At 48.7% G+C, this 19,193-nt stretch overlaps 1 protein-coding gene and 1 long non-coding RNA gene across 2 annotated transcripts in view; one reads left to right on the top strand and one right to left on the bottom strand.

The window, feature by feature from the left end:
• Positions 1 to 675: 675 nt before the first annotated feature.
• SALL1 (spalt like transcription factor 1) lies at positions 676 to 16,417 on the bottom strand. The gene is made up of 3 exons (XM_043437701.1): positions 15,917 to 16,417; positions 3,439 to 6,875; positions 676 to 2,289 (listed from the first exon to the last, which is right to left on the bottom strand). Exons 1-3 carry the CDS (start codon positions 15,990 to 15,992, stop codon positions 1,849 to 1,851), a joined length of 3,954 nt encoding a protein of 1,317 aa, XP_043293636.1. The 5' UTR covers positions 15,993 to 16,417; the 3' UTR covers positions 676 to 1,848.
• A 329-nt stretch (positions 16,418 to 16,746) lies between these two features.
• LOC122421572 overlaps positions 16,747 to 19,193 on the top strand; it is a 41,699-nt gene continuing 39,252 nt past the window's right edge. Inside the window, exon 1 of the long non-coding RNA XR_006263518.1 lies at positions 16,747 to 16,897. This is a non-coding gene — a long non-coding RNA (uncharacterized LOC122421572). The remainder of the gene's footprint in view (positions 16,898 to 19,193) is intronic.

Here is a 19,193-nt window from a genome sequence, read left to right as displayed (position 1 = left end):
TGTTCTAGGGGAAACCCTAGAACATAAGGAGAGAGGAGGAAATCAGACTAAATTCTGGTGATGCAATATTCAAGTCGACTCTACATATCCTTTGTCATGGACTTTTTCTTTCAAATATGCGTGTGTATTTAAATGCCTAAAAGACTAATTAAATAAAGACCAAGTTGACCTCGCTGGGTTGAGGCCCAGTTTCAGATTATATAACCTCAGCTGCCCCGGGAATTCTCCAGCAATGCTGCTCACAGCCGCCTGGAAAATGACTGAATCAAGGGAAGTGAAACCACCGGAACAGGAGAAATAAAGCCAAAGTCTCCAAGGCCACGAATGTCCTGCTTAAGAAAACTTACCTGGCCCGATGGAACCTCCTATACCAACTTTTTATTTCACACCATTTTTTTCCTTTTTCTTGGGGGCAGAAAGTTTGTAGGAAGAGTAGCCAAACAAGTAATTGATATTGGGAGAATATCTAGATCCTCCAAATTAAAAAAAAATAATAAAGAGAAAAAGAAAACACATGCTCATGCAAACCTGTTTCTGTTATGCCTTTTACAATTCCTTATTTAGAGAGAGAGAGAAATACATACACAATTTACTGGTGCCTGGGGAAATGCTAAAATACATTTTGGGACCTGGCTAAATAGAAATGCACTCTAAAAACACAGACACAGTATATTGTTTTATCTGTTGCAAAAAAAAATGTATTTGATTACTTGAGTAAAATTACAGTATCTCTGTTGTTAGTAAGTATTAAATGTTAAAGAAATTGGACCCCCCCCTTCCTTTCAACTTTCCAAGAAAGTGCATGTAACAGTCCATTTTTTTTTTTTCCTTCCATACCTAATACAAAATAAACAAACACTATACCTGCTCTCTTGATCAAGAAGAAGCATTTGCTCTTGTAAGGAACATATGTACATTTTAATGAAAGTGATATTTCTTTTTGTATATACAAGAGCATCTACATTTTCTCCACTGAAGGTTGTTCAAGATGCTATTCTTAGCAGCATTGTGAAATTCCAGCACACATTTTCTATTGTGAATATACCTACAAGGCAAAATGTTACGTCTTAGTTTCAACTACCAAAACAACACTTGTATTTTTCTCTAAAGAATTCTGCGTGCTTATCACTGTACAGAAACTTATTAACATTGAGGACGACTCAAGTAAAAAGCACAATACAAATAGCAGTTCAAAACGGAAAGGGTTAAATCTACAAAAAAAAAAAAAAAAAGCAGGTTGAATTTTAGAATCAAAACAAACCCCCCCCCCAAAAAAAACCCAAACCTTTCAAAGAACCACACAGTTCAGTCTGTACTTTCAGTCCTTTCCTTAAATTTGTTTTGAAAGATTAGACAATGTGTTTGCTGATAAAATTTTCCAGCAGGATCAAAGTATACATTTATATACAGATTTTATTAGAGAGCTAATGCATCACTGAGGCATTGCATCAACACCAGATTCATATTAAACTGGATATAGAAAATAAGTTAATGCCAGATTAAGACCGCCTAGCAGGGCAACTTGCAATTGCCATAAATGTTACAGCAAGTTTACAGGACTCTAGTCAATTAGTATTTAGTCCAAAAATACAGAAGACCAAAGTTAACGCTTGCATTCTGTTTGCAAAGCCAGGTTATATCACTAATAAATAAGCTTTCTTAGAACTCTAGAAGTTGAACAAGGTACAAAAGAATGTCTTCAGAAGGTTGTAGTTCAGAGATCTGGGCGGGGTGGGGGGGGGGCGCTGTGGGGGAACCAGAAGGTTTGGGAGGGACAGGGCAAGGAGGAGGAAGCAACCGTGGGTCTCATTCTGAATGGGGGATGCTCCCTCTCCAGCCAAAGGGCCTTTAACTTGTGACGATCTCTTTGCTGTCTTCCACGAAGCGGGTGAAACGGAAGTTGGTTCCGTTCTCACTGCTTGCCATCTTCTCCAGGCCAGCCAGGGGTGCGCTGGGCTCTGAGCTCTGGAGCTTCTCCAGGTTTCCCGTCAGCCCACTAATAGGTGAGCTGCTTCCACTGCCCAGGCTTCCAGGAATTGGAGGGATGCCCCCATTCTGAATGACGGAGATCTCGTTGGCCTTCATCGCCAGCCCGTTGGAAAGCGCGGCTGCGTACTGATTCCAGAAACTGGAAGGATCCCCACTTCCTGACCTGGCCGCCAAATCCTTCTGGAACATTTCTGGGAACTTGACGGGATTGCCTCCTAGAAATGTCATAGGGCCATCCACAGAGAGCCGGCGACCCCGGCGGGCGGGGGTACTATTCCACATGTGAGTGCCCATGTGTACCTGGGATGGGGGGAGGAAGGGATGGAGGGAGAAGAGAAGAAAAAGGGGGGAGAGAGAAGGGAGAAGCTTAATAGTTGAATCTGTCTCAACTCACATCCCAACACTCGACAGGGCCAGTGGCCGCAGTGTCTATTCTTATTACATGCCGGACAGTGGGAAGGGTAACAAGAACTGTCCACTCCAGTCTGCTAGTAATAAGGTGTCCACTCTCTGCAACCCTGGTCCGCCTCTCCTCTGCCTGGGCAAGGATGCCTTACTTACTCCTTTTTTATTACCTGTATTTAGCTTATAATGGCCTTGAGCAAGCCAGTCAGTTGCAGATAGCTCCTTTCAGGGTGAGAATTGTTATGTCCACTCTCATTGCCATGGCAAGTATTGTATCTGACACCCTTTACCCTATAAATGTCCTTTTCAGATGGGAAGAGAGTGCCCCTCACTGATTGCCCAATGGAGGGCCTGTGCGTGGAGCGAAAAAGCCAGAAAGTAATTATTCATCTTGCATTACTGGCAGCAATCTCTAGAGAAATACTCTGTCAACAGAAAAATGTGCACAGTAAGAGCGCTCAACTGTTGCTCTAGAACTTAAGCATATTTGCTTTCTTTCCAACACGTATCAGTAGGAAATGTTGTATGATCAATTATCATAATACCCATTAGCAGAGTGGTGACGTTACTGTTTTTTGAAAGACAAACCACGCTGGACTGCAGAGTTATGAAAAAAATAGATGCCCACGCAGAGGAGAAGTGTAATTATTAAGTGATATGGGCAGCACACAGGCCACATGGAGGTCTTTAATCAATACCCTGTGGCAACGCGGGGCTGTCTGACCTGGTAGGTAGAGCAATTCATTAGGTGCACTTAGCGAGACAACATGGCCAGGCCGCTGCTTCGCTTAGGTACCAAATTATTCAAGGCACTCTGACGTTCAGCAGGCTGCAGCCTGCCCTGGCCCCTGCCATGATCCTGACCTGCATAGACACCCACAATTCTCCAGATAAGCCACGTGGCAGCAGGTTCTCTCGCGAGAACTCGGCCCCTGACTGTCTGGACCAAAGACTCTGGGGGCGTGCCTTACAAACCCTCAATGGCCTCGAAAGAAAGAAGGCTGCTGGGGTGGGTGTGGGTGAGGTGCAGATGGAGTGAAGTACCTTAAGATTGCCTTTTGTTGTGAAAGCTCTTCCACAAATAGTGCAAGCAAAGGGTTTCTCTCCAGTGTGAGTTCTCTCATGAATCTGCAGGGCACTCGACGAGGAGAAGGTCTTACCACACGTGTTGCAGTAGTGCTGTTTGGGGGTTCTCCTGGGCAGAGCTGGAAGCAGAACTGGGGACGTGGCGGAGGATGACAGAGGCCCAGAAGGGACGTGACTGGCGGGGGTGTCCTTACTGTCCTGAGGAGTCACATGCACGAAGCCGTTGACCTCTGTCTTGATGAGAGACGCCAACGAGTTGGCGGGTATCACCGCCGAGTTCTGATTGGGGCCAAGGTTGGAACTGGGCTCAAAGAGCTGTGATGGTAGATCCCGCATCTGATGTGTCAACATGTGTTGCTTCAAATTACCCTTGGTGGAAAAGCCACGATTGCAGACTGTGCAAATAAATGGTCTCTCTTTGGTATGACTTCTGTAGTGAATGTCCAAGGCACTCTGACAAGCAAAGGTTTTGCCACAAATGTCGCAAGCAGTGTTTTTAAATTTACCCCGGTCTCTGAAAGGAAAGAGGATTCCCAAAGAATCTTCTTTGATGATTTTCTCTGTGTGACTAGATGTCAAATCCAGAGCCCCACCATTCACTGGGGCGGGAGACAAACCGTTGGCAAACTCACTTGCCCCTGCTCTCTGCGGCTTCTCCTCGGCGCTGGGTGACTTGTGGAGTTCCTGGGTGCTGTTGGATGGGGACAGAGCCTGCATGGAGGAGGTAGACTCTGAGATAGCCGGGCTGCCTGCACTTTGGCTCTCCATGTCCCCACCCACTGAGGACGAATCGTTGGTCAGGACGTCCCCCTCGACTGACCCGTTCTCCACTGACTTCAGGCTGGCCTGCAGCTGCTCTGCCAGGCCGGCGTTGATCATCTTCATCTGATTTTCCAAAGCGGCAATGCTCGACATCTCTAGAGGCAAAGGCGAGGAAGACAGGCTGTCTTGGGACGCGTCTGCGGACTTGGGCGTGTCCGGGATGCTGCCCTCGGGACAGTCTTCCATGTTTTCATCAGAGAAGGTGTCTAAGTCATCAAAATTTTTCTCATCAAAGGAGCCCGTGTCGGACTCCATGGACTCGGGGTAGCTGTCAGGGACCGGGGTGTTGGGGATCTGGCCCCCCATGTGCATTCGGATGTGCTGCTGTAGGACCACGGCGTTCGTGAACTTCTTCTGGCAGATGGGGCAGGAATGCTGGACTCTGAGCGGGGGCATAGCTCGATGGACGCTATAGTGGGTCTTCAGGTTCCCTTTCGTGGTGAAAGCCCGGCCGCAGATCTTACACTTGAAGGGCCTCTCCCCGGTGTGGGTGCGGTAGTGCATCTTCAAGGCGCTCTGACAACTGAGGACCCGGTGGCAGATGATGCACTCATTGGGGTCAGTGGCCTTCTTGTCAATGTTTTCGACCAGTTGCTGAAGCTTGGATGTCTCTGAGGCCTGGGCTGAGTCCAAGAGGCCCCCAAAAGGAAACTTCGCCTTGAACTGCTCCGACATGAGCGGCAACAGAGGGTTGGTGAAAGTAGAGGCACTGCCCGGACCGCCGTCAGACGCTAGGGAGCTCAGCACGCCGGCGTTCGGGGCTGGGGCCGAGCTGGGGGCCATACCGCTCTCTTCGCTTTTGCCGCCGGAAGGGGGCGCAGTGGGGCCTTCCGCTTCCTCCGGGAGCCCACCTGGGTTTCTCACGGCCGGCTCGGGGGCCCCGGAGTCGCTTGTGACGGAGCCCGGGGGGCTGGCGGCAGAATGGCTGATGGGGATGGGGGCTGGCTCTTCGGTCTTGATGAAGGGGGTGAGGTTCGGGAGGGTGGGGGGCAACGGCAGGCCGACAGAAGTGGTCAGGGTGGGCAGGACGGGTTTGGTGTCTAGCCAGCTGGTGACCGGCTTTTCTGGAGGGATGGACATGCCGTAGGGGATGCCGGTACTGGTGGGTATGTTGTCCAAATGCTCAGGCACGGGGTAGGGGTTCATCTGGATGTGAGGATACTTTTCTTTGTGGCGCTGAAAGTGGACTTTGAGGTTCCCCTTGGTGGAGAACCTGTTCCCGCAGATGTTGCACTTGAATGGCCTCTCTCCGGTGTGGGAGCGAAGGTGGATCTGCAAGGCACTGTCGCTCCCGAAGACCTTAGCACAGAACCTGCACTTGTGTTTGAAGAACGCCTCATCTGAAGCGCTCTTGGCTTCGAAGGCGGTGACATTTGGTGGCTTGCTTTTTCTTTGCTGGGCCAAGGCGGACAAGGGGTTTAAATCCTCTGCTGTCGTTCCAATGTTGGGCAAAGGGCTGGGGAAAACCGAGTTAGCGGGGGCCGGCTGAGGTAGAAGTGGATTAGATGCAGGACTCAACAGACTGCTTATTGCAAAAGCTGGTGAGGATGAGGCAGAGGCCGCGGGGTTGCTGGTGTGGGAGGCGCCCGCGCTGGAAGCCACTTTTTCCGAGGATGGGGTGGGAACTGCCGCCGCCAATATGTGAACGTTGGGGGAAGAGCCGCTGTGTGGGGGGGCGATGGTGTTGCCGGAACTGCTCTGAGGTAGCTGGATGGGGGGGAGCTGTTTCACACCGCTGATGCTGGCAGATTGGCTCGCGAGGCTCTGTGCTAACCCAGCTGCCGCAGCCAGCTGCTGAGATAAATGGGAACTGAGGGTGGACAAGGGGTTGGCAGATGTTCGTAAAGTACCTGGGGAAGGGCTGGAAGAGGTTGGCAGGTCTGCGTTCTGAGAAGCCAGCAGCAATATTTGGTGACGAATCTGTTCGATCAGTTGCAGCTGGTGGATCTGCTGCTGCTGCAGAGCTAAGAGCTGCTCCATCAGGGCCGGGACGGCCAGCTTGCCCCCCGAGGCTCCACTGCACCTCGCTTCCTGGGAGAACTGGGCCACCGCCACCTTGGTGCTCTGGAGGTTCTCGATGATGACGTTGCTGTTGATCACGGAGAAGTTGCCCAGTGTTGTCAGGTCCCCGAGTTGAGGTAGAGAGGTTGTGATCGCTGAGGTACCTGCCCCGGAGCTGCTGCTGCTGCTGCAGCTAGGGGGGACGCTGCCGTCCCCACCGCCGCTCAGGGGCCCACTGGTGCCTTTGGGAGCTGCCGGGGCCTCCACCTCCATGGACTCGTCCCTGGCCGGTGCCTGGGCTTCCGCCAGGTCGCTGCACTCTGCTTGCTCTGTTTTGTTAGACGTGTCATTCATTTGTTCCTGGGGATGATCAGGAGGGGGGCTGGGGCTTGAGAAGGTTTCAGGTGGGGAGGCTGGACTTTCATTTACGATGAGAACTAATTGATTTTTAGTACAGTTCTTCTTGTGGAGCAGAAGATCTGACAATTCGAAGAACTCGGCGCAGCACCGGCCGCAGACGTGGGCATCCTTGCTCTTAGTGGTGCGGTTGGGTTGACCCTTCTCTGTGTCTCCTGCAAACATGAAAAGGAGCAGGGTTAGCAACGAAGTCAGGACACCCAGAGTCATCCAGGACTTCAAAAAAAGAGAGAATGGGGGTGGATCAACTCTTTCCTCCCTGTGAAACTCAGAAAACTGTGGCCCCAGAAAACCAATCAATATTCCTTAAGAACGTTCTTGATTAAATGTTAAGGCTGTTGGAGGACTCCCTATCAATCTGGTATCTCCGAGAGCCGCGGCCTTCAGGTAATCCATCAAAATATAAAATACTATGAACTGCAGACATTGGTGCATAATGAAATTCCATAGCAAAATATTGATTTCCAATATTTTATACACCTTATTGTCTACTCGTCCATCCAGAGAGGGTCCAGCCACCATCCTGAGGACTTATTAGGCTCTTGAGCTTCTGTCAACCTTATTCATTTTCACCTGATTCAAAGATATCTGTGACAGTTTGTTCTGTCACTAAACTAATTTGTAGTCATTCAGGTTCCAATCAGTGGTTGACAAGGGGAAAAAAAAATGGCTATCACCAAGGTGAAGACTGACAACTTGAAAATCACCTCCAGACCCTACCTGGAACCTGAGCTACGTCTGATCCGTGACAAACACACTTTAGCCACATCAGTAACAAATCCTCTGGACACTCAAGACTCAGCTGAATACAAGAGAAAACAATGAGACACAGACACAGACAGAGACACAGACACAGACACACACACATGAGAAACATAATGATCAAAATCCGTTGCAAGGCCTGCCTGGCACCTATATATCAGGCTGTGGCATGTTTATTTTTAAAATTAAAGAATGCAACTGGCTACCATCCCACTAATCAAGGAATATATGCCACTATGCTCCAAATGGCAACATTATGCCTGTAAATATTTCATCAAAAGTGCTCTATCTATAAAAACTGGCACAAGATTTACATTTCTGATTAAATATCAACTTAAAGAAAGATGTGCAGTTAAGGGGAAGTGAAGAAATAATTCTTGTTTTCTAGTTTGGAAATGCTTTGCAATTCTCCTTGTCTGAAATGCCTTTAAAAACAGTTTGCTCTTAACTGTTATCAATTGTTTAACAGATTGTCCCGAACCTTTCATTATAAAATCCCTTTATTTCATGTTTGTTTCCACTGGTTGCTCAGATTTCTTCTCACTAAGATCCATTTGTAAATTAAACATAAAAATCTCCAACTCCAAGCTAACATCCTATTCAAAGACAGGATGGCGTCCCATTGTTTGCCCAGCATGGGGAACACCAACTTCTGTTGTACAAATGGTGTGTGGTCATCTCCGTAGGCTGTGAAAAAAAAAAAAAAACTGTTTAATTCAAGGATTACCTCCCTGCATGCTTTTCTGCAGAACTGAATCAGATAATAGTTAGTTTCCATGACTTCCAAATTGAATCTCCCAGAAAACTTGCAGGGGAAAAAAAAAACTAATAGCAAATATGAATAAATGCAAAATCAAAATGCCGCTTTTTTCGGTAAACTTAAGAGTTGAGTCAAAAGAGTCAGCCATTTGCCTCTTTGCAGTAAACATAAAAAAAAAAAAACACACACAAAAAAACAAAAAAGCTTGAGTAGTTTTACATTCCAGAAAATATAATTAATACCCAAATACTAACTTCTGAAAATTCCTTAACTCTGTTTGCCTTGAGTGATGCCGCAGATGATTAGAAGCCCTGGTAAAGTATGCCAAATGTATGCACACTTTATTCATTGGGAGGGTTATTTGAGTAGCTAAGTTATACTTAACAAGCTAGCTTCCCTAATACCCATCTTTTAATCTCCGTAAGGGTATAGTGCAAAATGCATTAACAATACCAAACAAATCTTGGTTGGAGCAGAAAATACCAATAATGATTCAGTTTTAATTTAATGTTTAATCATTCTAATTGGCACAGGATTCCTCTGCACATTCAAGGTGCTGTTTTAAGCTCTGTCTCTCGCTTTACTTAAAAATAATGTAAACAAAATATTAAACGAAATTCGCTAAAGTTATGTTGCTTAACTGGGGACGAAAATAATGTGACAAAAATTCTGTTTAAAGCTTCTTATTTTGACAACCAATTTTAAATGATGCATCCATTTCAGATGCTTATTTTAAACTAGGAAATGCAGTTCCTAATATATTCAACCGAAATGTTATTTCTTTCTCTTTGCACATTTCCATATGTAATGGTTATGTTTCCATCTACTTTTACAGCCAATTATGAAGGAACAAAAGCTATTCTGTTTGTTCACACATTTTCAACAAAATGCATTAAAACTATTATGTCAGCATGTTCTATTAAGCTCTGCATTCAGTGGAAAATACTTTTCAACCAGCTCACATTTATCAAAACATAAAGCCACTTTAAAACACAGTTTTGCTTGGTCAGCTGGGCTTAGACAAATAATGACAGATTCAGAACTAAATAACTAGCAAGGGAAATCAGAAAACTGACTTCATCAATTGTACACATTACAATGTAGTTGCTTCAAATATTTAGCACATCTGTGCTCACGATTAAAGGGCATTTTTAATTCTTTGTAACTTGCAAATATCTGATATTCTCATAATACAGAGAAAATTTTAAAAAGGTTACTTTACAGGATTTAGCTGATTATTACCTTCCTGTGCTCCAATTCTGCATTTGTGCTGCTTCAAGACTCATTTGAGAATTTTCAAGTTTTTCGACCTGAACATTTTTATATTTAGGGTTGTGCTAACTGGAAGGAAAATACAGACACTTAAAAATAAGTGCCTGCTTGCTTCTAAGAAAGAGACTGTGTTAAAAAAGCTGCCCATATTTTAGCTTAGATTTTCACAACATTTTAATAAGCTGACATTTGATCTCACTGTAGAGTCAACTAATTTAATTTCCTGATGTTTATGAACACCAAAAAAAAAAAAATTCTGATACCTATTTTGATTTATTTCAAAAGCAGGTGTCGCTACATTATAATAGTTCTTAACTTTAAATCCATCTGCCTTCTGAACAGAATTCCAATGAAACAGCTTTATATGAAAAGAAAAAAAAAAAAGGATAAAACATCAGGTCTAGTTTGAATCTTTAACTACCAAAAGGAATATTTTAAGTTGTAATAAGATGCACACACACACACTCACATCACAAACTAACATATTCTAATTCGTTTTTTTGACCGTCTGGCTATCTTGTATCTCTCAATAATCTGTTACACAAGATTGCAACTGGTGACCCCATTATAGTAAATACAGTTGCCTTGTTCCATGCACTATAGTAAAAACAATATTCTAGTTCCTCTTCTATGGATTATGCATTCAGATTAATTTTGTCATTGTGGTCATACAGGAAAATTTAAGAAGAGGTGGTTTTCTAAGTATGTACACACCAAAAGATTTTTGGAATGTTCTGGGTTTCTTTTACCCCCTCTGGGCCAGAGGAAGAGGTGATCTTATAGCTTTATCCAATTTATATGAAAATCCCAGATGTTTTAGTTTTCATTGTACTATTTAGGTTCTTGATGCCCAATTCAAATATGTCAGCTTTTCATCATCTGAACTAAACACTGCAGAATGGGAGGCAGAAAATTGAAGTGTTCCAGTATATCTGTCTGCTGAGAAAACAAAAATAAAACTATGCCCCATGCTGAAAGGTTTAGCCAGCCAGGAAAACAAAACAAAACAACAGCCCTACTGTACCACGCTGAGTTTTCTTTTTTTGGAGCTTCTCAGAAAGACCCTTCGCTTGACTTCCCAGTACCTTCAGATCACATTAACGTTTTTAACAAAACCCCACAAGATTATGATCTTGGAGCCTATAGTTTTAACTGGCTGTTCCTTTTGGTAGACCAATTTTGAAAGGCCATCACAAACATTTCTGATTGATTGGTTTTTCTCTCTTTTTTTCTTTTTCTTGTACAGACCTGGGAAAAACCTGCATCTGAATGTTCAGCTTGAGATTCCACAGCAATTTAAACACCGCCACATATGCTCTGCATATTTTCTGTAATGTCTTAAGTTTCTTCTGTGAGATCTGTAGCCAGATGACACATTTTACTGGCTCCCTTCAAGTCCCCTCAGTGTTCTGACTGGGATTAGCGTGTTCTCGAGTGGAAGAATACAAGGGGAAATCTCTGACAAAATAACAACATGGACAAGACAGTCCTTTGAAAATCCTGATACCAGCCCACCTAATGTACACAATAAATGAAAGGGGGAAAATATCTTCCCCTTGGATGAATCAAACTGAACACTAGATGGGGTTCCAGTTGCAAGGGTTTGTTCAAAAACTTCTTTGTGGCTTTCCTCTTCCAGTGACGCGTAAAAGAGACTGCTTAAGGCGAGATCTAAACTTTGACTACATAAACATTGGCAAAGGCACAAGAAACTAGATCCCTGTTGTCTGAGGGTAAAACTGAGCTATGGGAACTACCTGTCAATCTTCCCCTTTGGGGGTCTGGCATCTGAGGGTGACAGGGGAATAAGGTTAGGAAAAGAAGCCAAGCTGATAAGGTGAAACTAAAATAAACTCCGAACTTCCTGCTAAGTGACTAGCAAGACTCAATTTGGGGGTCACTGGGAAGATACTGAAGGACATATTATGATCTGGACCTTGTCACCTCTGCATGGGAGGAGGCTAGCAAAGGTTAAAACAGCTCGACACATCTACGTTTTCCAAAGCCTGGCACAGCGACTTTTTTCTTTTGGAGGGGGAGGGGTGCTTGTTCTTGGGATAATTTACCACCTCCTCCCTTCAAATGCTCCATGACTGCCCTTTTGGTAATCTAAGAATATTTGGGAAGACTGGGTGAGCGGTATCAGAAGGTACCTTAGAAAAACCGAATTAAGTCTGCAGAAGGAATTAGTTCTGGCTACTCCGCTGAGTTTGGCTTTTCTCAATTTCAAAAAACTGAACTGCTGGTCTACCTGATTCCCACCCCCTGCTTTTCCTTGAGAGCTCTGCCTTGAAAATTCAGATTTTTCCTTTCCAAAGGACTGTAGGTCAAGACAACTTGCTACCTGCCAAAGCAGAAAGAAATGAAATAAAGTCCCCAAAGAATAACCTATAAATTGACACTCGTGCCTATAAACCATAGGTGAACCTGGATGTAAAATAAACCACAAAACCTTCGGTATCACAAATTCACTTTCACGCACGCTCTCTCCTGTCCTTCCACCTTCGCTTGTTTGTGTTTGTTTGGAACATTTTAGGAAGTATGTAAGGCCTCCAGCAAATCCCCCAAAACAGCTTGCATTTTCTCATCCAAAATCTTCCATGATGCCACAAACTTAAAATAGGCCTGATTAAACAGGAGTTTTTTGCAACTGCCTTATCATGCAGGTGTCGGTTTTTCAAAAAAAGCAATTAATTATAGTTCTCTCTAACCTTTTGGGCCCAGAAATCAATGTGTTGCCATTAAGCTGCTCACAATGAGTAAATTACTTTGGTAAATAATAGAATTTCATTATTAATATAAATAAGAGGAATTTTTTAATGATACTTTATATGAGAGGCAGTGTTATATCTGCAGTTCATGATGTTTTTATCTTTCTTCCAATATGATCTTTTCCTTGAAAAAGCTGGGCACAGAAATACTTTCTTAATAAATGAATGGAGTATGAGTGGGCCAAACATGTCATTCCAGGAATCTTAAAAAACACTACCCAAGGAAGAAAAAGCCAACACACCCACATACACACACACCTGAAATCCGAGTTGCTAGTAAAGAATCCACATACAAAATCATTACATTCTAATGTTCTCTTTCCTCAAAATTATTTACCTTGCTAAATAATTTTCCCAGTGGCAGTCATCTTTCTACAAGTAATTCGAGACTTGTTGCATATCATTTAAGAGACAAGTAATAAGCGCCATACTGTTGGTTTCATAAGAAACAGTCAAAATCTCCTAGTTTATTTTAGAAGAGTATATAGCAGCACCAAAAATACAATTAAAATATGAACATCATAAGACTGACCAAATGATCTTGTTTTCTTGAACTTGTTCTGATGAAGTTATCCTGGAGATTGCTGAGGCTAGCTCGGATTTTCTTTGTACGCACGCACACGCTCAAACACACACAGGCGTGACATGCCGCGCAGTAAGCCTGACTGCTCCCAGCCTTGGGAGTCGCTCCTTCAGGGCAACTGTAACGGGGGGCCTACAAACTTTCCTAGGTCTCACTCTGGACCGAAGTCATGAAATCGGAGGTGCCAGCATCTGCTGAGGGCACCACCAGCTAGGTTTAATTTGATAGGTTTAACATTTCCTTTGCCATGTTTTAAGCCCATCTCAAGAAAGAAAAAAAAAAGTAACCACAGTGTTTAAGGAAGGTTAATCTTCTAAAAATTTAACAACTTTCATGTAGATTAAACAAGCAAACAAACCTGCAAACTGAAAAACAGAACTCCAATGACTCCTTAAAGTGTGTGTTCTGTGCGGACAGGAGAATGGGTGGCTGGGTACAGCGCATGAAAGGTGGGGACTTTTTAAAGGTAACTTGGAGACATGATTGCTCAGTTCTCTATCTCACAACTACTCCCAAATAAAAAGAATTGGCGTGTGTAAGGCCCTCCTGTAAAATCAGACATGGAGGAGGATTAGTTGTGTACTAATATTATTACAACATACTAAATCCTGTAACCCTATTACAAAATCTACCCTCTAGGCAGTTTCTCCCAAACTTATTGTTCAACCATGTAAAAACAGTCATAACCTAAAACCATTACAACTGGAGAAATAGAGGGGGGTGGGGAGAGGTGAGAAAGGAGGCCGAGAGGGGAGTGATTCCTACGGTGCCCCTACCAGTTTACTCCTTCTTAGGACAATGAACCAGCTTTTGGGGATAAAAAAGAAAGAAAAAGGAAAGGAAGGAAGGAATAAAGTAAAAGAAAGAGAAAAAAGAAAGAAAGGAAACTTAATGTAACTTAACTAACTTACCTCAAAGCCCAAATAAACCAAAAAAACAGTCCTAATAAATAATAATGGTCAGAGGTAGTGAACTCCTTTTATGCTATCGCTTTATGAGAAGCCTTAACTATTAAAAATTCCGGATTCCAAAGGCGACAGGAAAAAGGTAAAGATCTAGCAAGCATCAATTCTCTGTGAAGCCGAAGGCTTTTTTTTTTTTCTTTTTTGAAAATATGTAAAATCAGTACACATTAATTTAAAAAAAAAAAGACTTAAAAATAAATCTTTCCTCTCCTCCCTTTAGGTTTGGTCCTTTAAAAACTGTTGACTTGAACAGTATTACAGTGAGGAAGATCTCACCAGAAACTTTAGCAAAGATGGTGTGGGGACGAGATGCAGAAGAAACCAGCTGGGAAAACCCGGAAAAATTCTGTGGCAGCGGCCCTGGATAATTTCACCTCTGTACCTTGAGCACCCAGTCTCGCCTGGGGTGGAAAGCGGGGATCACGGGTTCTCAGGGGACTGAGCAATCAGAGGCTCTGGATAAGGCTTGAAGCTTGAGAAAGTACTGGGGTGGAGGGGGCCAAATATTGTACACAAATATCTTCATCTGTGTCTGTTCTCTCCCCTTTCTTACAGGGATCACCCCCTCCACAGGAGTCCCCTTTCCCGACAGCCGGGGTGAAGTGGGTGGGAGCCCCTCGGCTTCTCCGCCTGGGTTCTGCATGGGTCCCTGCGCCCCAGCTCTGCAGAGAAGCAGGCCTCTAAGGAAGGACCAGAGGACTGTGAGGGCCGGGCGGCCGCAGAGTTTAGAGGACTGAGGTGCCGACCAAAGGGCAGGCTTCCGAGCCCTATCGGGGTCCAGCTCCCTCCTCTATACCCCAAAATGGAGCACCCCGAGAGACATTCGGAGTCGCGGAGACAGCTCCGGGGTTGCCGTTCGAACCTCCGCAGCCGAGAGGCGAGCACTGTGCCGGGGAACCGAGCCCGGGCGCCGCTCCATCGCCTCCGGCCTTGGGCCTGGGAGTTCGGAGGCCCCTAAAGTGTAATATTTTTTAGGGATAAAAAGGGATTCAAGGTGTCTGCCCTCTCTACCCCCAATTCCCCGCCCGGATCTCTGCCACTCTCGGCCTTAGCTCCGTCACACAAACTTTGTTCTGGACTTGTTCACTCCCTTCGGGCCCCGCACTTGTCGCCTCCATCGGAGGAAGCGAGTGCCTCTGATTTAGGGGGACTCCCTCGTAGCTAGATAGCCCACCCCACGTCCAGCTCTGAAGAACGACCCTTACGACTCCTGGAAGTGCGAGGTACCACGATCCTTAGAGGAGGCCGACCGAGTCTAAAGATTTCTTGGGGGCGCCGAGTGTGCATGTGTTGGGAGAAGAGATGCGGGGATCAAGTGGGATGGCCGGACCCCGACACTTTCCCCCGGCCGCCTGCACTCTGGGGAGCACCCGACAGCAAAGAGCACTCTCCAACACGGCCTCTACCCCAGCGTGTCAGGCACGGTCGCCCCAATACAGGTTCCCATCTTCTTGGAACTCAGAACTCCCACAGGCACCCCATTCCGCGGCGCGGGCCCAGGAGGAGTGGGAGCGCTGGGGAAGGGGGGGAGCGCCGCGCAGGGAGCTCCCCTCCACGTTCCAAGTTCAGCCCGGAGCACAAAGTAAACTTCCTTCCCGCAGGCAGCAGGACCAGGGCGGCGGAGGCCAGGCTGGGCCTCGGGCGCGGGCCGGGGAGCGCGTGGAGCACCGCGCAGGCAGGCGCCGACGGCCTCTGTCCGCACCCGCGCCCCGCCGGGCACCCTTGCCCGGGCCGCAGCTCGGAGGGTCCCGGGATCCGCTCCCGGGGACAGCCGGGACGCAGGAGCAAGGCCGGCGAGCCCTCTCTCCTCCCCGCAGGAGGACCCAACAACTCCGGAAAGATCCTGCCTGGAGAACTGTTTGCTTTCCTCGGGGCAGGGGGGTTGGGGGTGGGGAAGCCCAGCAAAGGCAAATTGAAATTAAAAAAAAAAAAAAATCGCGGAGTCGAAATGGTGATTCGGGTCGCGGCGGCTGGGCGGTGGGCGCGGGGGCCAGCCGCGTGTGCGTGGGTGCGAGTGTGCGTGAGTGTGAGTGCGAGTACGTGTGTGCGCGTGTGTGTCCGCGGCGCGGGCCGGAGCACTCACCATCTCGCCGGGGGAGCGAGGCCACTTCGGGGTCGGATTGGAAATGTTGAGGCTTCGCTTGCTTCCTCCGCGACATGCTGGCTCAAACATCAGCTGGGGCAGAATAAAAAATTACTAAAAAAAAATCTTCTCAAAATTACGGAAATCGAGCGGCGGCGGCGGCTCCCCCCGCCCGCCGGCCCGCCCGCCCCCTCCCCGGCTCCCCGGCCCCGGGCGCAGCGCGCATGTGTCCTGCTATAATTATGATTATCAATAATGCATTGCGATTAATCATAGAGGGGCTCTTTGAAAGGCGATTGGCACCGGGCCAGCGCTATTCAAACCCGCTCGCCTTAATCAATTAGTTTGTGATTTGCTGCAGACCCCTGTCTCTCCGCGCGCTGGCCCAATAAGCCGGCCGCGGGGCTGGCTCTGCGAGCCGCGCCGCCCGACACTGGGTTAACCCTCTTCGCGACCGCCCGGGACTCCGCGGCCGGGCCGCCGGGGGCCTGCCTTCTCGCCTCTGAGCACCCGGCGCCCCGGCCTGAGCCCCCCTCCCTCCCTCGGCCCCCCCATCCCGGGCTGGGCCGACCCAAATTAGCATGCCCTCCCCGGAATTAAGCCTCCCCGGGTGGGGGGTGGGGCCGGGCGGCGGGGGCTGGGGACCCGGGCTGCGGGCGCGCGGCGAACTTCCCAACTCCGGCGCTAGGAGCGCCGGCCCGCGGGGGGAGGGAGTCCCGTGGCGGGATTTGGGGGGAGGAAGTCCCGTTTCGTGAGTGTTTCTTCGTTTCTTTAAGAGCTACCAGAAAGCAGCCCACCCCCACCCCCATAAAAAAAAAAAAAATAAGCGAGTGGGGAAGAGCCAGCCCCACGCCGGTCCGCCTCCCGCCCGCGGCCCGGCCTCCCTCCCGCTCGCTGCTTGGCTCGGCGCTCCTTCGCCCCGAGTTCTCCATCCCCTGGATCCCGGGCTCGCGGGGGCGCGGAGAAGAGGACCAAGGAAAGGTTTGGGAACGTGATGGGTTTGGGGCTTTGGGGCGGGGGAGGGGCAGCTCTCCCGCCACCCGGTTCCTCCTCAGAGGGCCCCGATCCTCCAGCTTCTCGCTTGCTCCCCCGCTCCCTTTCTCTACCTCGGACATTCCCAGGACAATTAGGGCTGAAGTTTTCGGGAGAAGCGGCCCCGAGCCCGTGGGATAAGGGGGCGGCCCGGCTCCGCCCAGGACCCCTCCCGGACCTCCCCCTCGTCTGCCCCGGTTGGCTGCAGGGCGCGTCACTCCGCGGGGAGGCGGCGGCAGCGGTGGCGCCGCCGAGCCCAGGGCAGGCGGCGAGCGGGGACCGGCTTGGGATCCGAGTTCAGCTCCAGCCGGGGGGAGGGGAGGGGCCGCCGCTTACCCAGCACGCTGCAACCCTCCCCTGGCCTCGCGAGGCGCGGGCCTGCCCCTCTGGGCTCCGGGCACGGCCAGTCCCCGGGACCCCGCGGCTCTTCGTCCTGGGGGAGCGGGCCGTGCCCCAGGCTCTTGGCGAGGAGGTGGCCGCGCTGAGCCTGGAGAGAGGGGAGTCCTTGTCCGCAGCTGTCTGGCCCCGCAGGAGCTCGCCTCCACTTCTCAGGCACTTGCTGAGCGCTGCGCCCAAACTTTTCGCACCAGCTCCATCTCCCCAGGCTGTGAGGCAGCCTTCCCACCCGGGGCCCTGAGCCCGGAGTGGGGATCCCGGGGCCCGCACTCAGTCCGCTGGGCTCGGGCCCCCGCGAACCTGAGGCTCAGTCCTCGGCTCAGCCTAGCTCTTCCCCCTTGTGCCTCAGGGTCTCCTCGCTCCTGGTTCCCGAAGTCCTGCGCCCGAGGGACACTCTAAACTTCGGTTGAGTAATGGGGCCGGGGGGGGGGGGGTGCAGATACACAATCCCTACCCTATCTCGCGATCGGGAAAGGAGAGGGCTCATAAGGACGCCCCAATTCGGGAGCGCCCTGGAGCCTGGAGAGCCATACAGTCAGTTCGCGCGAAGTGGGCACCAGTCTTCCAAGTAGAGTTTCGGGTACTCCGGACCATACTGCGCTCCCGCAAGAGTCTCTCTAGCCACTTTGGTCCTCCCCCGCTGTTTAAAATCTAAATCTTTGGTGTGCGGGTGAATGTTTCTGTTTTCCTCCTGACGACTTTATTTCTCTTGATATAACTTCTCCTTGTTCGCCCTTTCTTCACCTTTTCTCCCGCTTATTTTTCCTCTTTTGTGGCCTCGCTCGATCTCTCTCTCTCTCACACACACACACACACACACGCTGACACCCCCCTGCACCTCGCTCTCTCTTTCTCCCCAGGTCTTGTTGGTTACAGTAGATTTTGATAAAAAGACAAACGAAGCTATCAGTGGGGCTGATGTTGAAGAATGAAGATAATAATGTTTCCATAGGTGGTGCTTCAAATGCCATTATTTCTCACTGAATATTTAAAGAGATCTCTCGGCAAAGATGGATCTGCGTGCTCCTGGGGTGCCAGCCTCTCGCTTCCCCCAGACCCCCAGGAAAGTGTGCGGGAGCACGTGTAAAACCCATCCCCCGCTCCGCAAACTGTGATCCTCGCAGGCATCCCAACCCACACTCTTCCAGGTACACCAACGCCGCCGTATGCAGTTGCACACGCGTTTCTCCGTTTCTGCTCCTGTTTGGATTCGCCCGCATCCGTCTCTAACAATCTTGGCTTCTTGAAAGTCCGGGCCTCTGGGGCACCGCGTGCTGCCAGGAACCGAACGGAGCTAGCGATCCCGCAAATCCTTCTTCCTGGATCGCGCCGTAAGCGCCGCGGCAAGCTCCCGGGATTAGCGTCACACGTGTTCGTTACTTGCTCTATGTGTGATTAAGATTAAGGGGCGGGGGAGCTTTCCCTCCCCCCACCCCCAACAAAACACCAAAACAAACAACCAAACGAAATGCACACGCAAAGCAGCAGCTTCGCGATGTTTAATTAAAAATGGGCGAGCAGAGACGAATTAATTGGGGGGATCCAAACTTTAATAACTTTTTTCGTTCTTCTGCGTCCTCGAAGACGTAGAGGCAGGCGTCTCGCTCGATGCGCAGCGTCCCCCGCTAATTTCTTGTTTGTTTTCTTTCCCTCCGTGGCCGGGAGAGAGGAGAGGGGAGGTGGAGGAGGGGGGATGGGAAGAGGGGGATGGTCGGAATGGCGGGGAGAGGAGAATTGGTCTTTATTGTTGACGGCAATACATCAATTACGGGCCATTGTCTTGGGCCCAAGTTCCGTGGTTCGCAGACGCGGGCGCAGCGCTGTCAGGGCGCTCGGGTGAGGCTTCGTG

This window comes from Cervus canadensis, chromosome 18 (genome assembly GCF_019320065.1).
Source record: "Cervus canadensis isolate Bull #8, Minnesota chromosome 18, ASM1932006v1, whole genome shotgun sequence".
Classification (NCBI taxonomy): domain Eukaryota; kingdom Metazoa; phylum Chordata; class Mammalia; order Artiodactyla; family Cervidae; genus Cervus; species Cervus canadensis.
The sequence above is the reverse complement of the archived record's forward strand: the minus strand, read 5'-3'. Positions and strand labels throughout refer to the sequence as shown.

Bases quoted from the DNA above. Each gene is read 5' to 3' on its own strand.
- SALL1 (XM_043437701.1), bottom strand. From the start codon at position 15,992: ATGTCGCGGAGGAAGCAAGCGAAGCCTCAACATTTCCAATCCGACCCC. The intron at 6,876-15,916 runs GTGAGTGCTCCG...TCATGTTTGCAG, and splicing joins CTCGCTCCCCCGGCGAGATG to GAGACACAGAGAAGGGTCAA. The intron at 2,290-3,438 runs GTACTTCACTCC...CCCCCATCCCAG, and splicing joins CAACAAAAGGCAATCTTAAG to GTACACATGGGCACTCACAT.